The sequence below is a fragment of the Bombyx mandarina genome, chromosome 22 (genome assembly GCF_030267445.1).
Source record: "Bombyx mandarina strain Sakado chromosome 22, ASM3026744v2".
NCBI classification, from domain to species: Eukaryota; Metazoa; Arthropoda; class Insecta; order Lepidoptera; family Bombycidae; genus Bombyx; species Bombyx mandarina.
In genome coordinates, this window is record NC_143228.1 from 16,951,543 (window position 1) to 16,979,365 (window position 27,823).

Genomic DNA, 27,823 nt, shown 5'->3' on the forward strand with positions numbered 1-27,823 from the left:
TCTATATTTGAACGAAAATCTAACGCCATACTAGCAGGTTCTTAACAAATTTGGCTTCAACTTAAAAGATTGCGAAGAGAAATGGGAAGAATGGAGGTGAGTTTAATGCTCCTTAATAGGGGATATATGATAGATAGATAGGGCCTCTTAATATTAATGACATTCGATCTTCCTCCTGACAGCACGTGCGCGCTCACCTCTCCTAGCGAAGCTGAAAAAAACATTCTGTCCATCGGTCTACTCGGTAGATTGCAATTGCATCTTTCCTATGTCCATACCTCCAAACAAGGCTTAAGATTAACTGCTGAAGCGCGCGAAGCTTTCTAAAACTATTTACTACATGGTTTCCCAATAATCTAGCTTTTCTCCAGACAGCGCACCTAGCATGCCTTTCATTAAATGTCTTCGAAAGAAAAAGAATGGCTTTCGCTGTCTCGGATTGATTTTAAATTTAATTTTGAATTCCGGTACTCAAAAAAAAATTTTTAAAGTAAATAGTTTTCGTAATACTATCTCGCCCTAAAATTGCATGCGCTTTTTGGATCTCAGATGAAAATAAAAACACGCTCGCTTAGCCGAAGACCGAACATAAGTTGGCTGAAATTATAAAAAAAGGTTCTTAAAAAAAGTAATAATGGAATAAATACCACAGTTTTCCTCTTCTATACATTCGTTACTTTCGTTCCGTACGTAACCTTCGTCACAAACGCATTTCTGTTCACGTTTCTGGTCGGCGAGACAACTGAACTTGATCCCTCTGTTTTTGCACGATCGTTCGGGCGGACAATCCATCACGAAGGCAAGTTTCTCGTGGGGCCGTGTGCAACTCGGTACTATAATAATAAAGTAACTCAATAATATTCCTAAGTTAATCGTTAAAAACAGTGTAATTTTAATTGTTACCAAAGAACACAAGCCTGCTCTGCTCTGCTTTGATTTTTGTTATATTAAAATGTCAGTAAATCATTTAAAAAAAATATCACGTAACTGACTGGGTAAAAATCATACATATCGTCTGGCCCCAAACTAATTTTGTCTGTAATATTGGAACCAGAGACTGATATACATACGTACCTAGTCAGGTCATAAATTCTGTCACATGTTTAATGTAAAATAATTGAAACAAGTTTATTCATTATGTAACCATTCATATACCAAAATGAACTTAACAAAACATAGATTCTTATGACACTAAAGTTTATTCAAAATGACCTCCGTGATTTTGAATACAGGCCTTCAATCTGCGCGGCCAGTCGTCTATCGCAGCACGAACGAGGTCCATGTCAATAACGGCGGCTGCCTTAATCAAGGATGTCTTGAGTGACTCCAAATTGGGATGAGGCTTTGAGCACGCCTTTTCCTCCAAGTGTTGCCATATCTTGTAATCTAACGGATTCAAAGCTGGACTGGAGGAGGGCCAGTCTTCGTGCCGGATGAAGTCGATTTCACGCGCCGCCAGCCAGTCTCGTGTGCTCTTCGCTCTATGAGCTGGCGCCGAATCTTGTTGGAATACCCAGTGCCTGTTATTGAACATGGTATGAGAAACAGGTTCCACAAGGTTCGTCAGGACTGTATTTTGATACAAAACTGCATTCGCTTTTACACCTTTCTCACAAAAATGTACCTCTGTTAAGCCCCAATAAGAAACTCCCAACCATACCATGAGCGAGGATGGAAAATGACCTCGTTGGACACGCGGACTACGGTTGCTCGCTTCTTCACTACTGTGTGCGTACACCTTATCATTTTGTTTGTTGTAGCTCTCTTCTACGGTAAAAATTTTTTCATCCGAAAAAAGAATTTCCCGATATTTTTATCCCGCGTACCGCTTCAACAAAGCGCGGCATCTCTTCAGTCTCAGGTCCATTAGACGAGCATTCAAACGAAACAGACCGAGGGCGACCACTTTTTGACCTGTCATCTACACTAGAGTCTTCATTGTATCGTTTGATGGTACGATAAACGAATCTTTTGGTTCTATTCAAATTTTTCAGTATGTTAAAAATTTGAATTGGCGCGTAACCGCAACGATGCAACGCAATAACTGCAACACGGTCTTCTTTAAGCGTCCACTCCATATTTAAAAATGAGTAAAATTCTAAAAGTATACATTTTTATTTTCATGAACAATTCGAAATTCTAATTCAATAAACTTTTTTGTGGCCAGCATTCTAAAAGAAAAGTTTTTACCGTGTGACAATACTTATGACCTGACTAGGTATATATCTATATGTTACCGGAAATGTATGAAATCAAGGAATTGTATACAAATCCTAGGAAATGTGTACAATTCCGATACTATTTAGGAAAGGTATAAAATATTGTTTGAAAAACTATTTAATGCATAGATATCCTAGGAAATGTATAAATTTCCTCGGAATTGTATATAATTCCAATATCGTATTAGGAAATGTATAAGGTAAATGGTTTCTGTAATAAAACACGTTGTTAATAATATTTTTTTATTATAACACTTATTGAGACAATCGGGTAACAGTCATACCGTAAAATAATAATAATATATTCATATTATCTTACTAATTAAAACTTCTAAAATCAACTATCTATTAACTTTTAACGTATCACAAAATCAACTTAGTAAGTCCTTCTCTGAGCACGTCTTTGGGCCGCACTGTGCTTGGACACATTTCACGTATATTTCATTTTCAGAGCAGAGGTCAGCTGAAATTTTGCAAATTTGACCAGATTTACCTTTAAGGAAACGTGTGGGACGCGTTAACCTATACCTACTATAGACGAGTTTCAAATTAAATGAAAGAATAGCTATTATTCCAATCGATCCTACTATGTAATTCGGTGTGGTAGGAGTGGCAGCATTATAGCTGTGTATACACCACAGCTTACTATTTTTTTGGGAGAAAAACTACTATCATCTATACTAATATTATAAAGAGGAAAGATTTGTTTGTTTGTTTGTATTGAATAGGCTCCGAAACTACTGAACCGATTTGAAAAATTCTTTCTCTGTTTGGAAGCTACACTATTCCCGAGTGACATAGGCTATAATCTTTTTTGAAAAAAAAAATAGGGATTCTTACTAAAACTCCAATAATGTAACCCAAGGTGTAAAAAAACACGTCAACTGAACGAACGGAGGTACTTACAATTTGGGCAGCTTTCTCGGGCGACACATTTACCGCTATCGTCTTTCAGATATCCCTCTTTACACACGCATCCGGCTTTGCAGGACTTTTCCTCCACCAATGGGCAGATCCTAGGACCGTCCTTCTTTGAGCACGTTATTGGGCTGCACTGTGCTTGGACACAGTTCACATATATTTCATTTTCAGAGCAGAGGTCAGCTGAAATTTTGCAAATTTGACCAGATTTACCTTTAAGGAAACGTGTGGTACGCGTTAACCTATACCTACTATAGACGAGTTTCAAATTAAATGAAAGAATAGCTATTATTCCAATCGATCCTACTATGTAATTCGGTGTGGTAGGAGTGGCAGCATTATAGCTGTGGTGTATAGTCTGTACATGGACACCAAGTTTCAAGTCAACCGGATGCATGGTTCAGTAGTTATAACGGAACATCCGCAAAAACCACTGTAGATTTATATATTAGTATAGATATAGATTGAATCGCGGTACGGTTCTGTTGTATGATTTTATTAGGCCCACGTCGAGGAAATTGCGTAACACATTGGATACATAATAAAACTTGTCGGCCTGCATAAACTTTGAAGGCAGGAGCGTTCTTCGTTTTCTGGACAAGTAGCTGAAATTTTTAAATTCATTGAGAAATTTACTTCTGATTATTTTCACGAGACGAGGTGGTGGCATCATAACTGTTGTGATTGATATCTGTGGATTTCATAATCGCCTAAATATTAAGAGCTTGCTTGCCTATTTATTTCAATAATAAGTATGTACCTACATAATACCTACAGAAAAAAATCCAGAGCATAGTAATAAAAATAATGTATTTTAACGAGTCTTTGATACAGGGCCAAATTTTATAGTCCGAATAGGGACGCCTCCATTTTGGTGAAAATTACGTTGAAAGATTCCGTTACGTGGATATATTGGTGGTAGAAAATATAGGTCAAGCTAATAAAATCGTGTGAAAGGGCCAATTTGTTATTTACATTATACCTACAAACATTAAGTTGATTAATATTTCACGTGCGGATTAGGAGTACATCATTTCTTACATAGCGGCGGTAGCGTTGTGTTGTGATGACATTCGTGACCTTTGGCATATTATATACAGATAATGAATGGCTATGGCTCACAACATGTTTTTAAAATTACATAATAACTGATGATGTAGGTACACCTAACTGCTCGTTTAATAAAAGTATATTAAAATACATATATTGTTTTTAATCAGAAATAGCGACTTGTTTTAAGTAGATTAGGATGATCTTTAGTGCAAGCTCGAGCTTTATATGATCTTTAGCCACGTTTCCAAAATTTATCCATACAATTTTTCATTCAAGTACGGCAAAGAAGACGGCGTATAAGCTGCTAATTGCTATACAAGTGTCTTGCCGAAGAGCATCCGAGAGACATGACCTCAGATCCCGACCCATGCTGATTCTGATCCAGCGGGATATTGCGAGGGAATGAGCCGTCTAGACGTGCTTTGGATATCCCCTTGCCCTAGTCCCGACAGACGCCGAACCGGCGGTCTTCGCTGCCATGCCTAGTAGGGACAGGGTGGTGGGGAGACATGAGCTTCGTGCGAATCGCGTCACCTGGCTTTGCTATAGATTTAGTCGGTTCAACTACCACACAGTCAACGCATCGGCGGTTTTTTTTAAAGTGTAACTTTACGTCACGTTAAAAAATTGGGCGTGCATTAAAAAAAGCGAGCGAACAAAAAGAAAAAAATAACACATTATTTGGGAACATAATCATCAAATATTCAGATTATTTGTACCGAGACTTTTTTTTTTTCAAACCTGACGACGATGCTAACACGATCCCTAGCAAGAGCCGTGCTTCGCAGAATCTACCGCCGGATCGGAAACGCGACAAAATAAGAAGATCCGGCGAGAAGCTCAGTGGGCTGTGTCAAGCGACGGGTTCGACGAGAACGGTGACCGGTGCTTGAAGTACCTAAAAGCACCGTTAGTGGATCGGGAGGATCCGAGATGACGTCAGAACCGAGACACTTCGCTAGACCTTGAGGTTATTGATAGATGAAGAGCGAGCGAGATGCTAATAGATTTAATATTTGTGATACAGTCGTGATCGTACACAAGTACCGAAACAATTAAGTTTCTAAGGCAAGCAACTTGATAATGTAGTCATTTAAATTTGGCAGCTTTTTACATAAATCATTTCTCTACTCGATAATTCCACAGCGCTATGCGTTTTCCTTCTTGTGGAGTCTCTATCGGTAGCTAGAGACTCGAAAAAGCTAATGCAATTGCCGATGTCCATGAGCTATTAAACTATCAACAGTGGTCATTCAAATATAGCATTATTTTACGCTACACTCAAGGAGAATCTAAACAAGTCACTTCCACACATTCACTTCCGATTGCTTTTTTTTTTCAAGCTTATGACCTCCATTACACAGAGTAGATAGTACGAGGGCTGCACTAAAAGTATCGGGAATGGAATATTTCCACTGTTCCTGTCATATTAAAATCTTTTTAATTGAAAACTCCTTGGTTTTAAAAATCGAATAGGTACCATTTATTTATTTAAAAAAAGATTCTCGGTCTTGTCACGAGGTTTTGTCAAACTTGTTTAGTCGTTGAGAAAATGGAATTGACTCGAGAAAATTCAAGAGCGATAATTTATTATGACTTTCGAAGTGGTTTAACACAAAAACAGTGTGTTGACCAGATAATTTCTGCATTTGGTGATGAAGCCCCATCCAAAACCACAATTTATCGCTGGTTTGCTGAGTTTCAACGTGGACGTGTCAAGCTCAGTGATGATCCCCGTCAAGGTCGTCCAAAAACCGCAGTCACCCAAGAAAACGTTGATGCTGTGCGTAAGCTGATTGAGGAAGATCGACATGTGACATACCGCGAAATTCAGGCAACTTTAGACATTGGCATGAGTCAAATACAAATAATCTTGCATGAACAATTAGGTGTAAAAAAGTTGTTTTCCCGATGGATACCGCATTCGCTCTGTGAAGAGCAAAAAGCGGCTCGCGTTACTTGGTGCATCAGAACTCTCGAAAGATTCCACGCAGGATCCTCAAATGCTGTATACAACATTGTATCAGGTGACGAATCCTGGATATACGCGTACGAACCCGAAACAAAAAACCAGTCACGAGTTTGGGTGTTCGAAAATGAGTTAAAGCCAACAAAAATTGGTCGTTCACGGAGTGTTGCAAAAAAAATGGTGGCCACGTTTGTCTCCAAAACCGGCCATGCTACGACTATTCCTCTTGAGGGACAAAGAACGGTTAATGTAGAATGGTATGCTAGCATTTGTTTGCCACAGGTCGTTTCTGAACTCCGTAAAGAGAACTGCAACCGCCGCATCATCCTCCATCACGACAATGCGAGTTCTCACACCGCCCACAGAACATAAGAGTTTTTAGAGCAAGAAAACATAGAATTATTAGACCATCCGCCGTACAGCCCCGACCTAAGCCCTAATGATTTCTATACTTTCCCTAAAATAAAGAATAAATTGCGTGGACAGAGATTTTCATCACCTGAAGGAGCAAGAAAACATAGAATTATTAGACCATCCGCCGTACAGCCCCGACCTAAGCCCTAATGATTTCTATACTTTCCCTAAAATAAAGAATAAATTGCGTGGACAGAGATTTTCATCACCTGAAGAAGCTGTGGACGCCTACAAAACGGCCATTTTGGAGACCCCAACTTCCGAATGGAATGGTTGCTTCAATGATTGGTTCCATCGTATGGAAAAATGTGTCAAATTTCGCGGAGAATACTTCGAAAAGCAATAAATACATTTTTAAATAGTAATGTTGTGTCACTTCGTTAATTCCCGAAATTTTCAGTGCCGCCTATGTATAAGAGACTATAGTACCTACAAGGGACATTATCTCAGATCGCAATTTTTGTCGGATGATAGTTTATCGGAAAAACTAAACTAAAAATTACGGAAAAACGTTACTTCAAACACCGAAATACTCGAAATGCTTAGAACAAAACTGGTCTAAGCTGAAATGCAACCGGCGGGGCGAGTGAGGGAAAGCTCTCCTCACTACGCAGAAACCCGCCGCCGCCGAGCAGAGGGTCGGGACCGGGGTCGTATCCGTGACCTGGCCCCCTAAGAGCTAGGGGTCCCACCCGTTTTGTGCGGGGAGGGACCCAGACGTGGGGTGGCGTGCTCTGCACGCTCACCCGCAATAGGAAGCCGGGTGATGGTAGACCGCGTTCCCCCGACCGCTCTGGGGGAAGGTGTAACGCGGCGCCATCAAAGCGGGCTCTCGGCCCGCTGAACGAGGGAACCGGTGGTCGTGTCGCTGGCGGCCACCGGTCCGGCGTCCGTGGGACGGTGGGATGGATGTAATGTGCTCTGCGTCAACCCTGTCCCGCTGTTTCAATAGCCCCGACTGGGCTCCGGCCCGGTCCGAGGTAGGGCGCCGGTTGTGAGCGGCAGGAGTTTTTAGTGAGGTTCAACTCCCACATACCCCACCTGCCGCGCGGGTGGGAATCCGGCGATTTTCTCCTGTGGAAAAAAAAAAAAAAAAGCTGAAATGCAACAAGAATGTTTGTTTTAAGAGAAAAAAACTGATTCAATCACCTGTACAGAGGACGATGATGTTGACGAACGCTAACACTACGATCCAATTAAACGACATCGCGGCTGATATTCAAATAAACCGTGTGTTTGTTTTTATCACTATTTATAAGCCGTTTTTATCACTATTTATTTTCCGTGAACTTGTTTTTTTGTTGATTCCGTGAAACGAAAGTTCAAAGTGTCTCTTTTTTTTAAAAATTTTTTTTATGCCTGTCTGTAATGAGTGATGACGAACGTGCTACAAACCAATGTTTATTAAGATACTAGATGTGCCCCGCGGTGAGACGCGCAATTTGCAATTTAAAAAACGGATGTAAAACTTCGTATTTTTGATGTACAACATAGTTAATGTTTTTTTTTTTTAATCCATATTCCCAAATGAAATTAAAATTTAATACTATCAGTATTTGGTTTTCACGCACTAAGCGTTTTCGAAATGACGAGTAGTGTATTGAGAACTTCTTTCTTTGCCGACAAAAGCACCCTCTAAATACTATTAGTCGTATCAGGAATTAATCTGAACAAACTGACGGGCAGGTAAGCATAGCGTGTATTTTAATTTCATTCAATTCCAAATCCAAATTTGAGTTTATTTTACCAACTTCAAGAGGTTTTTTTTTATTGCCCTTGTAGGCAGACGGGCATACGGCCCACCTGAAAGTGAGTGGTTATCGTCGCCCATGGACTTCAGCAATGCCAGGGGCAGAGCCAAACCGCTGCCTACCGCTTATTACTCTCCACAAGCCTCGTTTGAAGAAGGATATGTCATAGTGCTCGGAAACACGTCCGATTAAATTGAAAATGTGCACGCGCCTTTAGAGCCGACAACATAATAATTTTATATCTTCGCTCTAATATCCTGACCGGTATCAACAGACAAAACAGATGAAATTAGTTGTTAGTTCGATTTGCTACATTTGAACAGTTTGAATTATTGGCTATACATAGATTATATTTTTATAAGCATTGTGTTGTGGCCTTTTTTTTTTTAGCGAATCGATGTAACAGACATCTAAATAAGGAAATCAAAAGAAATATACAGATTTCTGTGGTTACGAATGGTTCGATTTTTCTCTTTTCACAGAAACTTCCAACACTCAATAGTGTGGTGTGTAAAGTTTTTTTTAAGATTGAAGGGTTACTGGTGGTCCAGGGGCCTTTCCAGTTTCCGAGACAGGTGGGCGAGCAAAGGCTCAGCCATGGGCTCAACCTGGGAGGACTTTTTAACATTTATCCTAGAGAGAGCAATATTTTGCTAAATCTATTATACCACAAGATTGGGTTTCGAAAAATGGGAGTTAGATAAATAAGTAAGAATGCAAAATGTGCCGCTAGGGTCCACTGACCTATGACCATAATGGACTAGGTACCACCTATACATAAAACAGGAGTAAAGAGTTTCGGAATAAGGTAGTCGTTTAAATAACTCGTAACTCCTAGACGCATGGAAAGTAACTATAATATACCTACATACTTCTTCTCAGTATACTATATGTTCTCGGCATACTATATTTTATGTAGTATGCCGAGGAGGCCTGAGGTCTCAGACTCGTATAACAGTAGATCAAACTTCTGTCATTAAAATCCTACTGAACTCTGGCTATATCAAACAGATCACTTATTGAATGTACCTTGTAAGTACCTATACTTACAATTTGGGCAATTTTCTCAGGCGACACATTTACCGCTATCGTCTTTCAGATTATCCCTCTTCACACACGCATCCGGCTTTGCAGGACTCTTGGTACACCGATGGGCAGTACATAGGACCGTCCTTCTCTGAGCACATTATTGGGCCACACTGTACTAGGACTGAAAAAAAAAAAAGAATCTCCCGCCGGATCGGAATCGCGACCCGCTGAGAAGATCCGGCGAGAAACTCAGCGAGCTGATTCATGGGTTAGATTGCACGGCGAACTCTTTGTCGAGTTCGACGAGTACAGTTACCGAGGTCCCTAAGCCTGCTCTTAGTGTCAGAGCTGAAGGCCTCTAATGCAAAGGTTATTGGATCTGATGGATCCGTAAGGACGTGTCTAGGGCGTCGACGGTGACTGGCTCCTGCGTGATCAGGATTCGGGGAGTAGTCAGCGGCGGCAACGATAAGGCGATTATCATGACGCATAGCCTTATCGAAGTACCGTTCCGACGCTGACTTCATGTATTTCTGGATAGATTCGAGGCCCAGGTCGTCGTGTAGGTCAACGTTCCTCACGAACCACGGAGCTCCGACGGCTAACCTGCAAAAGCGGGATTGTAGAGATTGGAGGGTGTCTATGTGTGTACAGGCCGCGTGAGCGAACACCACACTCGCGTAAGTCATGACGGGCCTTATGCAAGTTTTGTGAAGTGTCACCTTGTTCCGAAGGGACATTTTACTCCGCTTACGGATCATGGGGTCGAGTCTACCGAAAATAAATAAATAAATAAATATTTACTAACAATCACGTGTCACAACTTGTGTTACAGGTACCAGATAACGGATATAAATGTAAGATTTTTATTATACACTAGGTGTATTTAATATACATCCATAACCCTGGAAAAGACATTTATATTTATCATACAAATATCTTCCCTTGGCGGGATTCGAACCCGCGACCCCCTTGTGTAGTGACCATGTCACTTACCACTACACCAGACGGCCGTTAAACGGCCGTTAAGAATAAACGCGGCACGGTCACGGACTGATTTTATATGCGGGCGGGATGTCATCGATGCATCCAGGGTAACGCCCAGGTACTTGACCTTCCTGACCCAGGGTATAGGTTGTCTAAAAAGAGTAATAGGGGGTGTGAGCTTCCACCTCCTAATCCGGGAGGAAATCCGTGTGAAGCTTCCCCTCTGAAATAGCACCGCAGTACTTTTCGCTAGGTTGAAGTTTATGCGCCATTTTCGGAAGCACTGTTCTAAGGTTACGGCTGCGCTCTGGAGTTTTCTCGCGATTAGGGACTTGTTTCTACTCGAATAGTAAACAGTCGTGTCGTCGACGAATAAAGCTAACTGGGTCGGCGGCGACCGGGGAATATCGTTGACGAATAAGCCAAATAGGAGGGGTGAGAGGACAGAGCCTTGCGGGACTCCAGCTATGAAAGGTCACGGGGAGGAGCGGGTTCCCTCGACTCGATATCGAAAAGAGCGGTTCGACAAGAAGTCCCGTATGATGAGCACGAGACTATCCGGCACGCCCATATTGAATAGAATGTGCTCCGTGAGGCAGTGCACCAGTTGAACGCATGAGTGATTTGTACGGAATCCGAATTGTTCATCGATGAGAATGGCCTTGGATGAGACGAAGTCTCTGAGGCGTTTGTAGAGCTCATACGGTTTGTCTAGAGACATGAGGAGGCTAATCGGGTGGTAGCTCGTCGGATTATTTTTTGGTTTACCGGGTTTGTGTGTGCCGATAACGTCCGCTTCTTTCCACACTGTGGGAAAGATACAGTTAGCCATGGCGGCATTGAAAATAGATGCCAACATCACGATGAGTTGGACGGGTAAAAGTTTAATAACGCGATTAGATATACCGTCGGAACCGGGAACCTTGCGAGGACGTAGGTCTTTGATCAGGTCTTTAACTTCCATTGGGGTGGTAACGCGTCCGAGGGTGGCAAGGAGGCTCTGCGTTCTACCTCACTGTCTACTAATTCTACATGAACATGGTCCGCGGATTGAATGCTGGGCATGCACTGGGCTTGCAATGTATCGGCCAGCAGCTCTGCTTTTTCGTCTTCATCGAACGCCACGAGTCGGCCTAAGTGGCCTACGAGGGGGGGCATAGTTACTACCGTATCCGATTTGAGAGTACGAGCTAAGCGGTGGTAAGACCTTTGAGAGGGCGCGAGTCCTTCTAAGAAATCAGACCATCTGGCATCTCGGACTTCGGCGATGCGAGACTTTACGTCGCGTTGTAGGGCACGCATTCGAATACGATTTTCTGCGGTAGGATATCTATCGAACCCACGGATCGAGGCGTTCTTAGCTCTAAGGAGTTCCCTTATATCGTCGGGCAATTTGAAGCGGTAAAGGAAGTCCTCCGCTACAACTTGCTTCGATGACCCATCTAATGTCGAGGTGATGTGTGACGTTAAGATGTCTATGGCTTCAGCGGCATCCTGAGGAGACGGGGTAGAGTCCGGGCTAAACGGGAGCGATGTTGGATCAGATTCAGCCAGGCTAATGCCCAGCGTGTGCCAATCCACCACAGTCCTCGTGACGGGAACGGAATCGGGAGCGCGACCGAGCTTCATAACGACGGGACGGTGGTCTGAATCTAACTCTGAAACTACTTCGATCGAGTGTAAGCGCAGAGTTACGTTTTTTAATAACGCTATCTCGAGTATACTCGGGCGATGCGCGATATTTAGCGGGTAGTGAGTCGGGGTTAGCGGAGCGACGATATCGAAGGCGAGATCATCGATTAACGCGTCAAGCCGCCTGCCAATCGGGGTTGTGGTGTGTGAGTTCCACCTGATGTGTTTACAATTTAGGTCGCTCGCCTGAATGACAGAGCTCCCCATGCCGAGCAGCGCCTCGATATCACTGCTTAGAACGATCTTATCCGGTGGAAGATAAACGGACGCGATAACGATCAGCGCGTGTCCCGTCAGTGAGATTCGGCACACTGATGCTTCGATATTAGCGAGTGCGGGAGGATCGAGCAGGACGCAATGCAGGGCTCTTCTATAGTAAATGACGGTACCACCACCACGAGCAGAGAGCCTGTCGTTCCTGACCATGTTATAGTTCGCGATTTTAGGGTCACGGCGCGCGGGCTTAAGTAGGGTCTCCTGCACTAAAAAGATATCAATTTGATGGTCACGCAAAAAGCTAGAAACCTGATCAAGTTGATTTACGAGACCGTAAGCGTTAAAAGATCCTATCGTTACGGATAGGGGCTTTATTCTACTTATATACGCCATTGATTACCGGCGAAGTGATGGGAAGACGTACGTATTTAATGACGCGTATACGTTGGCGTATTGCTGCACAACGGCGATAAAGTGTTGTGCAGGGGAGGCAGCGCGGCCACGGGGGGCACGCCACCGCGTTGCCCGAGCGTTCCCGCTGCCGAGGTGCCCCCTCCCCCTATCACGGGGGCGGAGATCCATGCGGCCGTGTCCAAAATGAGAGCGAAGGACGCGGCCCCCGGCCCTGACGGCGTTCACGGCCGGGTCTGGAACTTGGCCTTCGAGGCCCTAGGGGACCGGCTCGGGGGGCTGTTTGAAGCGTGCCTCGAGTCGGGACGGTTCCCGTCGAAATGGAAGACGGGCAGACTGGTCCTGTTGAGGAAGGATGGGCGCCCCGCGGACTCACCCGCGGGCTATCGCCCCATCGTGTTGCTGGACGAGGCGGGCAAAATGTTGGAAAGGATCGTGGCTGCCCGCATCGTCCGGCACCTGACCGGATGGGTCCCGATCTTTCGGCGGAGCAGTACGGCTTCAGAGAGGGCCGCTCAACGATCGACGCGATTTTGCGCGTGCGTGCCCTCTCTGATGAGGCCGTAACCCGGGGCGGGGTGGCAATGGCGGTGTCCTTGGACATAAGGAACGCATTCAACACCCTGCCCTGGTCGGTGATTGCGGGGGCGCTGGAGTATCACGGCGTCCCCGCGTACCTCCGCCGGCTGATCGGCTCCTATCTCGAGGACAGATCGATCGTATGCGTCGGACACGGTGGGGCGGTCTACCGCTTCCCCGTCGAGCGCGGTGTTCCGCAGGGGTCTGTCCTGGGCCCCCTGCTGTGGAACATCGGTTACGACTGGGTCCTGCGGGGCGCCCTGTGGGGTTCCCTCCCCGGGCTAAGTGTCGTCTGCTATGCTGACGACACGCTGGTCGTAGCCCCGGGGAGGGACTACCGGGAGTCTGCCCGTCTGGCTTGCGCAGGTGTGGCAAACGTCGTCGCAAGGATCCGACGGTTGGGGCTCGAGGTGGCGCTCGAAAAAACCCAGGCCCTCTTATTTCACGGGCCGGGACGGGCGCCGCCTGCGGATGCCCACCTCGTGATCGGAGGCGTTCGCATCGGGGTCGGGGTGACCGGTCTCAGGTACCTCGGCCTCGAACTGGATGGTCGTTGGAGCTTCCGCGCTCACTTTAAGAAATTGGGCCCTCGGCTGATCGCGACAGCCGGCTCTTCGAGCCGGCTTCTTCCTAACGTTGGGGGTCCCGATGAGGCGGCGCGCCGCCTATACATGGGGGTGGTGCGGTCGATGGCACTATACGGTGCTCCGGTATGGTGCCAGGCCCTGACCCGCAAGAACGTCGCCGCGCTGCGACGTCCGCAGCGCGCGATCGCGGTCAGGGCCATCCGAGGATACCGCACCGTCTCCTTCGAGGCAGCGTGCTTGCTCGCCGGGGCGCCACCTTGGGACCTGGAGGCGGAGGCGCTCGCTGCCGATTACCGATGGCGTAGCGACCTTCGCTCTAGGGGGGTAGGGCGCCCCGGCGAAGGAGTAGTTCGAGCACGGAGGCTCCAATCTCGGCGGTCGGTACTGGAGGCGAGGTCTCGCCGCTTGGCGGACCCGTCGGCCGGCCTCCGTACCGTCGAGGCGGTCCGCCCGGTTCTCGCGGACTGGGTGGGCCGCGACCGCGGATGCCTCACCTTCCGGCTGACGCAAATGCTTACCGGCCACGGATGTTTCGGCCGGTACTTGCATAAGATAGGCGGAAGGGAACCGACGGCGCAGTGCCACCACTGCGCGGACCGCGACGAGGAAGACACAGCGGAACACACGCTGGCGCGTTGCTCTGGATTCGACGAGCAACGCGCCGCCCTCGTCGCGGTCATAGGAGAGGACCTCTCGCTGCCGGGCGTCGTGGCTACGATGCTCGGCAGCGACGCGTCCTGGAAGGCGATGCTCGACTTCTGCGAGTCCACCATCTCGCAGAAGGAGGCGGCGGAGCGAGAGAGGGAGAGCTCTTCCCTTTCCGCACCGATCCGTCGCCGTCGAGCCGGGGGCCGGAGGCGGGAATACGCCCGTACGTCCCGGCCCCTGTAGGTAGCGGCCTCCCCCCGGTGAAGGTCAAGGGGCGACCTGAGGGGGAGAGGCCGCGCGGCGCGCTACCAGCACTCTAGCGCGCTGCCGTGGAGTGAATAGAGCGACCGGTCGACGGTGTATCGCGTCCCGACCCGGCTGGCTGGTTCTGGTCCAGCGGGGTATTCCGGGACACCAGCGGCACCGTCTGGGCGGCCCGACGGGCTGCCGTACCGAGACGGCCGACGTTTCAGAGCCTTCGATTCGCCTCGAAGGCTCCGTCGGCTGGACGTCCTTGGGGTGAGCCGCGCCGTCTGGTTGTAGTGTTGACCGCGGTAGCCCCCCTACCTCATCCGGGTTCTGACCTCGGAGGGGATCGGACGTCGGGTGTAAGAGTGCAGGGGAGTCGTTTAGTGGGTGGGTCCTAAAATCCTTGGGCCCGCGGTCTGCTCACAACACCATACAGATCGTTGAGTCTCACATACCCCGCGCGCCCCTTTTGCGCGGGGACCTCGTAGGAGGTTCGGCGCACTACCCGAAAAAAAAAAAAAAAAAAGGGGAGGCAGCGCGAATGCCGTCGCCCAAAGCGTTAACGCGCTCAAAGTTGATCAGTCGATCGACTTCTTTCAGTCGAAAGAAGTCGATTGCTAAAGCGATATTGTTGGACGCGGTCGGAGGGCAAGTCAAGGGAGAGGGACGAGTCGCAGGGGCGGGGCGAATCGCGGAGGAGGGAGTTGTAGCCGTATTCGTTTACGGTAGCGGTTTCGCCCAGGCCGAGACACTGGGCACCGGCGCCGGAACGAACGCTAGCTTAGCCTGCGACACCGAGGGTGCCGAGGCTTGATGTCTAGTCCGGAAGCTCGGAGGCGGTTTTGGCGGCGACGCGGCGATTTATTTTCGGGGCTCGGAGGCATCCGCGGTAATTTGCGGGGTGACCCTGTGTTCGACACAGGACGCAGCTAGGCGGTTCCGTCGCGGTTTTTTGATCGCGAGTGCATAGGGCCGTGGCGTGATCGCCTAAACACTTGACGCATCGGGGGCGCGCGTGATAGTTACGGGAAGAATGCCCGTATAATTGGCAGTTATGGCACTGGCTAGGTGTGCCTTTCTTGTGTGGGGTTTCGACGGCGATTCCGGAAAGGCTACAGACCGTTCGGGTGTTGAATATTTCCTTACCCTCGGGGGTAGGCTGGAGGGCGACGAGAACCATGTTATATGGCTCCCTTCCGCGGCCTGTGTGCATGCGGTGTACGGAGTTAACCGGTAGGCCTTGTTCGAGATGGTCGGCTTTGACGAGCTCGGCATCCAACTCTTTAGGGATGCCATGTATGACGGCACGGAGTTCGCGCTCCTCCTGGAGCGTATACGTGTGGAAACTTATACGCTCCTTACGGAGGTAAGAAGAGAGGGCCCTATGGTCGTTGGGTGTTCAAACATTAATTTGAATGCCGTTCGCGAGGTTACGGGCATTCGTGAAATTGATATTTTTGGCCTTAAGGGCCAGGGAAACTCGATCCCAAGCTGCCTTCCCTTGAAGAATTGCCGGGGGATGGGTCTGGGTTTTATTTTGTGCCACCGGACGCGGTGACGGATTGGCACGGGCTGGAGGCGCAACAGGAGTCTGAGGGCGGGGGCGCGACGCGTTCGCGGCTTTGCTAATTTTAGCGGCCGCGGGAGCTCGAGACTCCGCGGCACGCTTCTTACCCTTTTGTACCAGGGTGAATCCATCCGTCGATAAGGCGGGGGCGAGGTCGACCTCTATCTCCAAGTCAGAGTCGGAGGACGAGGAGGCGGGCGCAGGTGACCTACGAGCAGGTGTTTTGGAGGGCGCGACGGAGGCCGCGGATGATCGCGCAGCTGGAACGGTGGCCACGGCGGACGACGCGGCAGTTTTACTCGCCAGTATAGGCGACGCGGAAACGGCAGGCACGACGGAGGCTGCGGTGCTCGATGCAAAAGCTTTGCACGCAGGTACAGGCGACGCAGGACCAGCGAGCTCGGCGGAGTCCACGAGAGGGCTCGCGGTGTGATCGGCCTTGAAGGCCAGAAACTCGGAACGGTAGATTCTGCGAAACACGGCGTTTGCTAGGGTTCGTGTTAGCCACGTCGTCAGGTTTGAGCCCCGTGAGCTCACCTACTAGTTAAGGCTACACTGAAATAGCCTCTCAAGGCTCTCAGCTAGGTAGGAAAAAATATGGAACTGTGCTGTAAATAAAACTTGTCAAGTTAAAATAACATAGAAATATTTATTTGCTCGTTACAATTGATCAAACCAACTTTTACATTGTACGTGATGTTGACGAACGCCAACACTATGAACAAACTGAACGACATCGCGTTTGATATTCAAATAACCCGTGTATGATTATTTATATGATTATTTTATCATTATTTTTAAGCAGTATTTTTCGTGAACTTGTTTTTTACGGGCGATTCCGCTAATCGATAATTCCGAAAATACGATTTTTATGTTCATTTTAAAACTCGAATTATTTAACTGCCCTAATTGTGTAGTACCAATTAATCAATTAAGATTATGGACAATAGTTTGCCAGTGCAGTGGTCGGCAACCCGTGGCGAACTGCATGAGGCTCTTTGACTTTTCAGCTACGTCTCTTCCGCGAAATCCTTAGTTCAGGCACGGAATATCTTATTATTTTGCCTTGTAAGGGACGACTAAACATTTTTAAACACAAGGCTATAAAAATACGCGTTAAAAAAGGGTATTTTTGTCAATTTTGTTCATTTGTGTGATACATATCTATCTTTGGCCGAGTTTCCGATCACTTTACTAGCGTGAAGTGTGAATCATGTTTGAGTTTCAATGTGTAATGTTACTTGTACGTTGTTCTTCTGCCGCAATTGCCTCAGTATACGACTTTGAAACGTTGTAGGCGTCAAAGATTAACTTAAGAAAACTTAACTTATTTTAGGCAAACAAAAAAGTAATGTATGTCTTAAGAACGCACCGGCAACTAACAGAGAAACAAGTTTTAACGAGATTCACGCTATTTTTTTCCTACCTATGCTGATAGCCTTGAGTCTTTTTCAGCTTCGCCCTAACATGTATTCGCTTGTCGAGCCCTTCGTCGCAAGCGACGGGTTCGGCGAGGACAGTGACCGGTGCTTGTGGTACCTAAAAGCACAGATTCACGTCAGCATTATGTGATGTGATATGTCATAGTCGGGGAGTTCCCTGTCGGAATATTTTAGGCAATGCAAGTACACACAGTCGTGGTAAATATATACTAAAACGTTTAAATGGTTCTGTGTTCGGCCTACAAGAGCTCCGTTACTAGTTGAAGAGAATTTGTTGCTAATCATTGTTATGTTATATAATATAACTTACTGAAACGCGGAAGTATATCGAGGGGTGAAAGGATATTTTGTTTAAGCGACATTTCGCTTAATACGCTATTTTTATCTTTGTAAGTAATTGTACGTTTTATTTGGTATAAGTATCAATAGTTCGATGTTTTTAATTGAACTTCAATTAAATTTACTCTGTATGTCTCTATGTAATAGGTGAAGAATGATATATATTTTCAAATTTTAAACTTTAAATTGCTACCCTGTAAAGTTGCAAAAATGTCGCCTAAACCAAATAGCCTTTCACCCCTCGATATATAAATATTTGTATATTTATATTTATCTTTTTTATTGCATATATGTATTTAAAAATTCATTTTATTGGCCATAGTTATGTCACAAAAATGTGCCAATATTAAACTTTCAGCACAGCAAACTTACAGCAGCCCTCAATTTATTTTCCTTTAACACCTAGTAAGAGAAAAATAAACATTTTTCGATTACTATGCTAGACGAACTTGGACCCCATCACCTAGCGATTTCGATTCGGTAGTAGATTCAGCGAAGCACTGCTCTTGCTAGGACTAGTGTTAGCAAATTCTCGCAGGTTGAACCTGTGAGTTCACCACCCATCCGCGCGAAATTTGTATACATGTCTCTAGACAAACTGTATGAGCGTCTGCTGTACAAACGTCTCAGAGGCTTCGTCTCATCCAGGGGTATTCTCATCGATGAACAATTCGGATCCGCGCAAATCGCTCGTGCGTACAGCGGGTGCACCACCTCATGGAGCACATTCTGATAGGACTTAATCGACCAAAACCGTTCTTCTTCGACGTCGCAAAAGCGTTGGACAAAGTCTGGCACAACGGTTTGATTTTCAAACTACTCCACATGGACGTGCCGGAGTCTCGTGCTCATCATACGGGACTTCTTATCGAAACGCTCTTTTCGATATCGAGTCGAGGAAACTCTCTCCTCTCCGCGACCTCTCACGGCTGGAGTTGCGCAAGGATCTGTCCTCTCGCCGCTCTTATTTAGTTTATTCGTCAACGATATTCCCCGGTCGCCGCCGACCCAGTTAGCTTTATTCGCCGACGACACGACTGTTTACTACTCGAGTAGATACAAGTCCCTAATCGCGAGAAAACTCCAGAGCACAGCCGTAACCTTAGAACAGTGCTTCCGAAAATGGCGCATATACATCAATCCAGCGAAAAGCACTGCGGTGCTATTTCAAAAAGTGATTAAGTTAACAATATATTAGTTAGCTGAATCGTGTATATGGCATAAAAATAAAATTTAATATTAATGTTAATGTTTTCGTGCATTTTTTATCGCTTAGATATGTGGACGAACTCATGGCCCACCTGGTGTTAAGTGGTTACCGGAGCTCATAGACATCTACAACGTAAATGCCGTCCAGTAAGTACAACAACGCCTGCCGCCCCATCCGTCAAACCGAAACGCATTAATTACCGCTTCACGGCAGAAATGAGCACCGGACTCACAAGAGGTTCTACCACCAGTAATTACGCAAATTATAATTTTGCGGGTTTGATTTTTATTACGCGGTGTTATTCCTTCACCGTGGAAGTTAATTGCGAGCATTTGTTAAGTACGTATTTCATTACAAAAATTGGTACCCGCCGGCGGGATTAGAACGCCTTACATCGCTAGATACAATTGCACTTGGCGTCTTATCCTTACGGTATACAATTTCGACATAAACATCTCCAACAACAACTACAATGATTTTGAAAGAAACAGAAAAGCCATTTCGTCTTAACGTCATGGCAAAACGTAAGCTCGCGGTAATTAGAGATGTGAAGCCATACGTCAGGGGTGACAGGCGAAGTAGATACTGGTAGTATGACGTCAACTGAGTGGGTGATCCAGTGGGTGATCAGTCTGTTGTGCTGGAGTGGTTTGTTAAGATTAAGCGTAACAGCTTCTCTGTAATGAGTACTTGTCTTTTTTTTTTCATTGGTTTGATGGGTGGTCGAGCTCACAGTCCACCTGGTGTTAAATGGTTACTGGAGCCCATAGACATCTACAACGTAAATGCGCCACCCACCTTGAGTTGTTACGTTGAGTTGTACGATAAGTTGTAACGTCTCGGTATAGTTACAATGGCTGCCCCACCCTTCAAGCCGAAACGCATAACTGCTTCACGTCAGAAATAGGCGGGGTGGTGGTACCTACCCGCGCGGACTCATAAGAAGAGGTCCTACCACCAGTTCAATAATTGTCTATCCCTAGATAGCTGTCGGGTATTATTTACTTTGTAAAGCCGACCTATCAGTGCTTCCTTGTGCTTATACTGAGGAATATTCAGAGCAAAAGGACTGATTTTTTTTTAATTTTGTTCTGTTATAATATGTATGACATTTATTAATAAAGCTGTTAATGATAGAATTTTGTTTAAACTGATTTATTCCCCACACGTCTCTTGAAAACAGTCAATACCCGCTTGTAGCCATTTTTATCCAGATAAGACTTTCATACCTACTTCTGCACCTACTTCTGCATACAACTTAAAATCCGTAGGCTTTGCGTGAAATTGCGTGTACCCATAGATTATACACTTAATATTTGAGACATCTACAGGGGTTTCGGTATTGGCGTGGATTTTACTGATACACAGGCACACGCGCTTAGATATTTATTTGCTTTATATACCAAGTAAAATACATTATGCAAAAACCTTGATGTCTTAATTCTCTTGCTTTAATATGCAGAAACAAAATTGATTGGCTATGGCAAAAACAAGTTGACGTTGTAAGGTCGCGCCTTGTGCGTGTGCGTTTGTCATTGCTCGATAGTCGCACGGCACTCCGTAGTTCCCGCCATTTCTTGACACTGACACGCCGGTATGCACGACGTGTTGTTCTGTTGTCTGTAGTGACCGGGCTTGCAAGCGCATCCAGCTTCACATGGTTCGTCAGCTTTACAATTGAACAACGCAATAATGGAAATGCACAATTCTGGAGGACATGTTCTCTTGCAATCTGTGTGTTCCTCGTTCGGTTCCGAGCACTTATCTAAAAAAACGTACAAACATTCTATATACTGTGCAATAAACTTCGTCAATCCATGTATATTATAAGTGTTTATTATGCTCATGTAAGATTTTTACTTAAAAAATACACTCTGCTTTAATTCACCATAAAAATTCAACTTTTGACTAAGGGAACTGTTAACGAACGAAGTGGTGCCCCCCCTCTACGGGACGCGCGCGCGCCGCCGCCATCCCATTCCGCCACCGACCGGCCGTGCGATCGCGCGCGCCCGCTTCACATAATTTTTGTTGGCGCATCCATTACAAAGGAGCCTCCGTGATTCAACAAAACACGCGCGGCCATCACAAGTTGCTGCCGCGTGTTATATATATCAAGAAGCCTCGTTAACAGGAACATTACTGGCAGAATCATGATGATGATCATATTCAATGTGAGTGGGGCTCAGTTGATTAATGTCTATTCTTGATATTTTGAGGAAGTATTTTATGCAGTAGAAAAATAAATTATTTTTATAAACAAGTTTCAGCGTAAAGTAGGTACCTATCTATCTATACTTTTATAAAGGCAAGTGGTCGCCATCATAGAGTAGTGGAAATCATACGTATAAAGCGGAAAGTCAGTAGGTGGAGTTCAAAAAGGATTGTCAAAAAAAGAGAAATGAAACTCCACAAAAGAAGTTCTTACTAAAACCAACAACAATCATAGGCACTGCACCTGTTTGAACTATTTTGAAGGACGCGTATAAAGAACACTATGATCTTCTTGAGTGTCGGAGTTTCATCTTCCACGCCGGAAATATTCCTAGTTTCTTGGAATATCTAACTAGCAGAACTTACTGAACTGTTGGAAACAAACCTACCTAAGGATCACACAATAAAAAGTAACAAATTCCATGATGTTACAAACGAGCCAACTAAAGATTGTAGGCAGCGGCTTGGCTCTGCCCCTGGCATGGCTGAAGTCCATGGGCGACGGTAACCACTCACCATCAGGTGGGTCGTGTGCTCGTCTGCCTACAAGGGCAATAAAAAAAATTGATACGTGGTTAGCTTATATGCTGCGAAGTAGGAGCGAGAGCTGTGGCAGCGAAATCTATAACATATTAAAAAGTTTTGGCTTGTGAAGAACTTCTTAAGTTCTATATTTGAACGAAAATCTAACGCCATACTAGCAGGTTCTTAACAAATTTGGCTTCAACTTAAAAGATTACGAAGAGAAATGGGAAGAATGGAGGTGAGTTTAATGCTCCTTAATAGGGGATATATGATAGATAGATAGGGCCTCTTAATATTAATGACATTCGATCTTCCTCCTGACAGCACGTGCGCGCTCACCTCTCCTAGCGAAGCTGAAAAAAACATTCTGTCCATCGGTCTACTCGGTAGATTGCAATTGCATCTTTCCTATGTCCATACCTCCAAACAAGGCTTAAGATTAACTGCTGAAGCGCGCGAAGCTTTCTAAAACTATTTACTACATGGTTTCCCAATAATCTAGCTTTTCTCCAGACAGCGCACCTAGCATGCCTTTCATTAAATGTCTTCGAAAGAAAAAAAATGGCTTTCGCTGTCTCGGATTGATTTAAAATTTAATTTTGAATTCCGGTACACAAAAAAAAAATTTTTAAGTAAATAGTTTTCGTTATACTATCTCGCCCTAAAATTGCATGCGCTTTTTGGATCTCAGATGAAAATAAAAACACGCTCTCTTAGCCGAAGACCGAACATAAGTTGGTTGAAATTATAAAAAAAAGGTTCTTAAAAAAAGTATTAATGGAATAAATACCACAGTTTTCCTCTTCTATACATTCGTTACTTTCGTTCCGTACGTAACCTTCGTCACAAACGCATTTCTGTTCACGTTTCTGGTCGGCGAGACAACTGAACTTGATCCCTCTGTTTTTGCACGATCGTTCGGGCGGACAATCCATCACGAAGGCATGTTTCTCGTGGGGCCGTGTGCAACTCGGTACTAAAATAATAAAGTAACTCAATAATATTCCTAAGTTAATCGTTAAAAACAGTGTAATTTTAATTGTTACCAAAGAACACAAGCCTGCTCTGCTTTGATTTTAGTTATATTAAAATGTCAGTAAATCATTTAAAAAAAATATCACGTAACTGACTGGGTAAAAATCATACATATCGTCTGGCCCCAAACTAATTTTGTCTGTAATATTGGAACCAGAGACTGATATACATACGTACCTAGTCAGGTCATAAATTCTGTCACATGTTTAATGTAAAATAATTGAAACAAGTTTATTCATTATGTAACCATTCATATACCAAAATGAACTTAACAAAACATAGATTCTTATGACACTAAAGTTTATTCAAAATGACCTCCGTGATTTTGAATACAGGCCTTCAATCTGCGCGGCCAGTCGTCTATCGCAGCACGAACGAGGTCCATGTCAATAACGGCGGCTGCCTTAATCAAGGATGTCTTGAGTGACTCCAAATTGGGATGAGGCTTTGAGCACGCCTTTTCCTCCAAGTGTTGCCATATCTTGTAATCTAACGGATTCAAAGCTGGACTGGAGGAGGGCCAGTCTTCGTGCCGGATGAAGTCGATTTCACGCGCCGCCAGCCAGTCTCGTGTGCTCTTCGCTCTATGAGCTGGCGCCGAATCTTGTTGGAATACCCAGTGCCTGTTATTGAACATGGTATGAGAAACAGGTTCCACAAGGTTCGTCAGGACTGTATTTTGATACAAAACTGCATTCGCTTTTACACCTTTCTCACAAAAATGTACCTCTGTTAAGCCCCAATAAGAAACTCCCAACCATACCATGAGCGAGGATGGAAAATGACCTCGTTGGACACGCGGACTACGGTTGCTCGCTTCTTCACTACTGTGTGCGTACACCTTATCATTTTGTTTGTTGTAGCTCTCTTCTACGGTAAAAATTTTTTCATCCGAAAAAAGAATTTCCCGATATTTTTATCCCGCGTACCGCTTCAACAAAGCGCGGCATCTCTTCAGTCTCAGGTCCATTAGACGAGCATTCAAACGAAACAGACCGAGGGCGACCACTTTTTGACCTGTCATCTACACTAGAGTCTTCATTGTATCGTTTGATGGTACGATAAACGAATCTTTTGGTTCTATTCAAATTTTTCAGTATGTTAAAAATTTGAATTGGCGCGTAACCGCAACGATGCAACGCAATAACTGCAACACGGTCTTCTTTAAGCGTCCACTCCATATTTAAAAATGAGTAAAATTCTAAAAGTATACATTTTTATTTTCATGAACAATTCGAAATTCTAATTCAATAAACTTTTTTGTGGCCAGCATTCTAAAAGAAAAGTTTTTACCGTGTGACAATACTTATGACCTGACTAGGTATATATCTATATGTTACCGGAAATGTATGAAATCAAGGAATTGTATACAAATCCTAGGAAATGTGTACAATTCCGATACTATTTAGGAAATGTATAAAATATTGTTTGAAAAACTATTTAATGCATAGATATCCTAGGAAATGTATAAATTTCCTCGGAATTGTATATAATTCCAATATCGTATTAGGAAATGTATAAGGTAAATGGTTTCTGTAATAAAACACGTTGTTAATAATATTTTTTTATTATAACACTTATTGAGACAATCGGGTAACAGTCATACCGTAAAATAATAATAATATATTCATATTATCTTACTAATTAAAACTTCTAAAATCAACTATCTATTAACTTTTAACGTATCACAAAATCAACTTATATTTATTCTTATAAAATCAAATTTTCATTTGGCAAGTAATCAGTCTGATAATTAAGTAATTATAAATGTCAAAGTATAAAAGTAAATCTTTATATTATAATACTTTATCAGTCCATATAGCTATTTATTTTTGCAGGGTAAGCTCGAATGGCATTTGGAAGTACATAATATTTTGTTTTTAAAACACAGACATCTTGATGTAGCACAGTTTTTCGGATGACATCGTGGATTCAAGCATCATGAATCATCTACAAACATGCGTTCAACCCGCGCTTACTATTTTGAAGTTGTCGTAGCTTAAAAGATAACATCCCATGAATATCGACCGATATTAATACACCGGTGCCAATGTTCAAATCCCGCAAGTAGACTTCAATATTTTAACGAAAGAAGCTCTTATGTTAATAAATGTTCATGAGTTATTTCGATGAAGTATGACGAAATAGCATAAATAAATAATATATAATAAAAATCAAACGCGCAAAAACAATAGGTACTTATTTAATTTAAGTATTTACTAGTACTTACAAGTCTCTCAACTATTTTCAGTGTTTTGAGCTATAATATATCCCAATCATCCTTTCAGGTTTTATTTGGCTGTATGGGCTATATTCCATTTGCTTGCGTAATGAAAGAGCCAAACAGAAAATTATGCCTTAATAAAAATTATACATTTAACGCAAAATAATCGATAAACAGTTAAGTCATTCAAATAAGGATATCTTCATAGCCATGGGGATCTGCGGCTTGGTGATGGTGCAGTGGTAATCCCTTACACCCCTCCCTCCACAATTCAAAAATAATGGACCATAATTGAAATTTTAACCCTATGTTGACTAAATAGTGCTATTCTAACCTCAAAACATTAACCGTGAATATTTTCATAACCATGGGGTTCCGCGGGGTGGGAATGGTGCGGGGAGTAAACCCTTACCCCCTCCCACCCTCCCACCCCCACCCCGACCCAAAAATCGACGGACCCAAAAGGAAAGTTTAACCGTGAAACCCTCTCGAAAAGAGGAAAAACTAAAAAAAACCATCGTGTATTTCTAAACTATTGTAAAGTGAGGCAAACTAATATCATGCAAAACATAATGTCTCTTGTAAATTCGAGTATAAACAGAAATTGTGACAATGTTGGGACATAAAATTAATCCAAACAAAATAAAAAACGTGTGTGTTTCGAAGTGCAAACATTTTAAAACACCTGTGTAACAACAATAGAACATTTATTTAACGAAATGCAAATGTAACCGATCAACTTAACCCTCAGACACAGCCCACTGAGTTTCTCGACGGATATTCTCAGTGGGTCGCGTTTCCGATCCGGTGGTAGATTCTGCGAAGCACTGCTCTTGCTAGGGTCAGTGTTAGCAACACTCCGGTTTGAGCCCCGTGAGCACACGTTAGGGTGAAGCTGAAATAGTCTCTCAAGGCTATCAGCATTGATAGGAGAACAAAGGAAGAGTTTTGGTTTACGATTGTATGGATTAATTCTTGGAAGACTAGAAATTCAATTTCTAATACATACACTTATTTCATTGAAGATCGAGGAAAACTTGTACCCAAGTCTTCGCTTTTAAAAACAGGAAATCTTACTCTAAGAAAAACCCCGCTTAATAAGATTTTATAATTTTCCTCAATCGTTACATGTTAAATGAACGCATTCTTAACAAGACTATTTTTAGGTTCTTTTGGAACGAAGTTTTGGAACGAAGTTCCTTATCGCGCGTTGTGAAAGGGGGCTAGACGGAAAAAATTCTTACGAAAAGTTGTCACGACACTTTTTAGTTCCGTCATTCTGACCAATCAACGTGTAGGCGCTTATCGCGTGACATTGCTCGTATCCGATTGGTCCGCGTAATGAGTACAGTTTCTCGAGATAGCGTTTCAACAATAGTAATTTAGTTCATAGTATTGTTTTTTTCTTCTTCATAATGCCGTAATTTATTATTATAACTTAAAAAAATAATTACAATTCCTTCACTAATTAATCGAAAGGAACTTCGTTCCATCCGGGTGTCCCTTGACACCTCTGAAGTTTTTTTTTATTGCCCTTGTAGGCAGACGAGCATACAGTCCGCCTAATGGTAAGTGGTTACCGTCGCTCATGGTCGTCAGCGATTCCAGGAGCACAGCTAAGTAGCTGCTACCATAATAGTATCGCCATTAATATCGCGCTGCCTGCTCGTTTCCATTGTAAAGTAATCGTAAGGGCACTTTTAATGGTAGGGCATGTGTACCCGTTTGCCACGAAGCGGTTTCAGTCTAAATAGAAAAATAAAAATATTATTTAAAATTTCACGTCACGTTCGAAGTCAAATGGGTGCAATACATATTGCTATTTAAGCACCCGGCCAATAATGTTTGCATGTAAAACAATAATAGCAGTACACAATAAATTCATTTAAATAAAATGTATATAAAATATGAATAGATAATAATGAGAACGTACCGTAGCTGTACACATAATAAACACAACAGAACAATAAAACCACAACTCGCGTCTTCATTTTGCGAACTAAAGTTGAATTCTGATCAAAAACTAGCGTTACTACTCGCTTTTATATATTTTTTTCTTATGTTGTTACCAGAGTTTGCAAACTATATAGTTTAGTTTGAATGACGTTACTGTTTATTGACTATTCTGCGTTAAATGTATTTTTTTATACGGGCAGCTACCACCGTCCTACCAGTTACTGTCGTATCTGTTTGTAAGTGACGGTGTTCAAGCCGTAATTTCTGTAAATCATCATCTAAGTATTTCTTATCTTCGAAGGTCATCACTATTTTTTCATAAGTCACTTCTACGGGCTCTAATATCTACATAACACTAAGTGAGCTTTAAGCAGTGTGCTCTCCGACAGGAATAAAGAAGAAAACATTTCTTATTGTTATTTTATTAATTTGAAGTCGTCGTGGCCCGAATGAAAACACGCCCGGGCATTCGCATCGTATCCCACAGATAGGTAACAATTTTTCTAATGAAATACAAACTTAACAGATGTTCACGGTTTACTTCTTCATACGGTGAAGGAATAACCTCGTGTAATAAAAATTAAAC

At 44.0% G+C, this 27,823-nt stretch overlaps 2 protein-coding genes across 5 annotated transcripts in view; both read right to left on the bottom strand.

Annotated features, from left to right (window-relative positions):
- Nucleotides 1–27,823, bottom strand: part of LOC114240171 (zonadhesin) — a 138,692-nt gene that overhangs the window by 37,362 nt on the left and 73,507 nt on the right. For both annotated transcript variants that reach the window (XM_089736677.1, XM_089736676.1), the window contains exon 9: nucleotides 3,126–3,323. In XM_089736677.1, the coding sequence (XP_089592803.1) occupies nucleotides 3,126–3,323 (198 nt within the window). The remainder of the gene's footprint in view (nucleotides 1–3,125; nucleotides 3,324–27,823) is intronic.
- LOC149500401 (inducible metalloproteinase inhibitor protein-like) lies at nucleotides 3,387–27,371 on the bottom strand. 3 transcript variants are annotated; one of them, XM_089736684.1, is made up of 3 exons: nucleotides 27,215–27,371; nucleotides 22,813–22,998; nucleotides 3,387–3,745 (listed from the first exon to the last, which is right to left on the bottom strand). In XM_089736684.1, the coding sequence occupies exons 1-3, from the start codon at nucleotides 27,270–27,272 to the stop codon at nucleotides 3,639–3,641; spliced, it is 351 nt and encodes a 116-aa protein (XP_089592810.1). In that variant the 5' UTR covers nucleotides 27,273–27,371; the 3' UTR covers nucleotides 3,387–3,638. The 3 variants fall into 3 exon arrangements, with proteins under 3 accessions (XP_089592810.1, XP_089592808.1, XP_089592809.1); XM_089736682.1 differs by lacking the exon at nucleotides 3,387–3,745 and adding an exon at nucleotides 20,655–21,048 and having other exon boundaries at nucleotides 27,215–27,353; XM_089736683.1 differs by lacking the exons at nucleotides 3,387–3,745; nucleotides 27,215–27,371 and adding exons at nucleotides 20,655–21,048; nucleotides 26,862–27,017.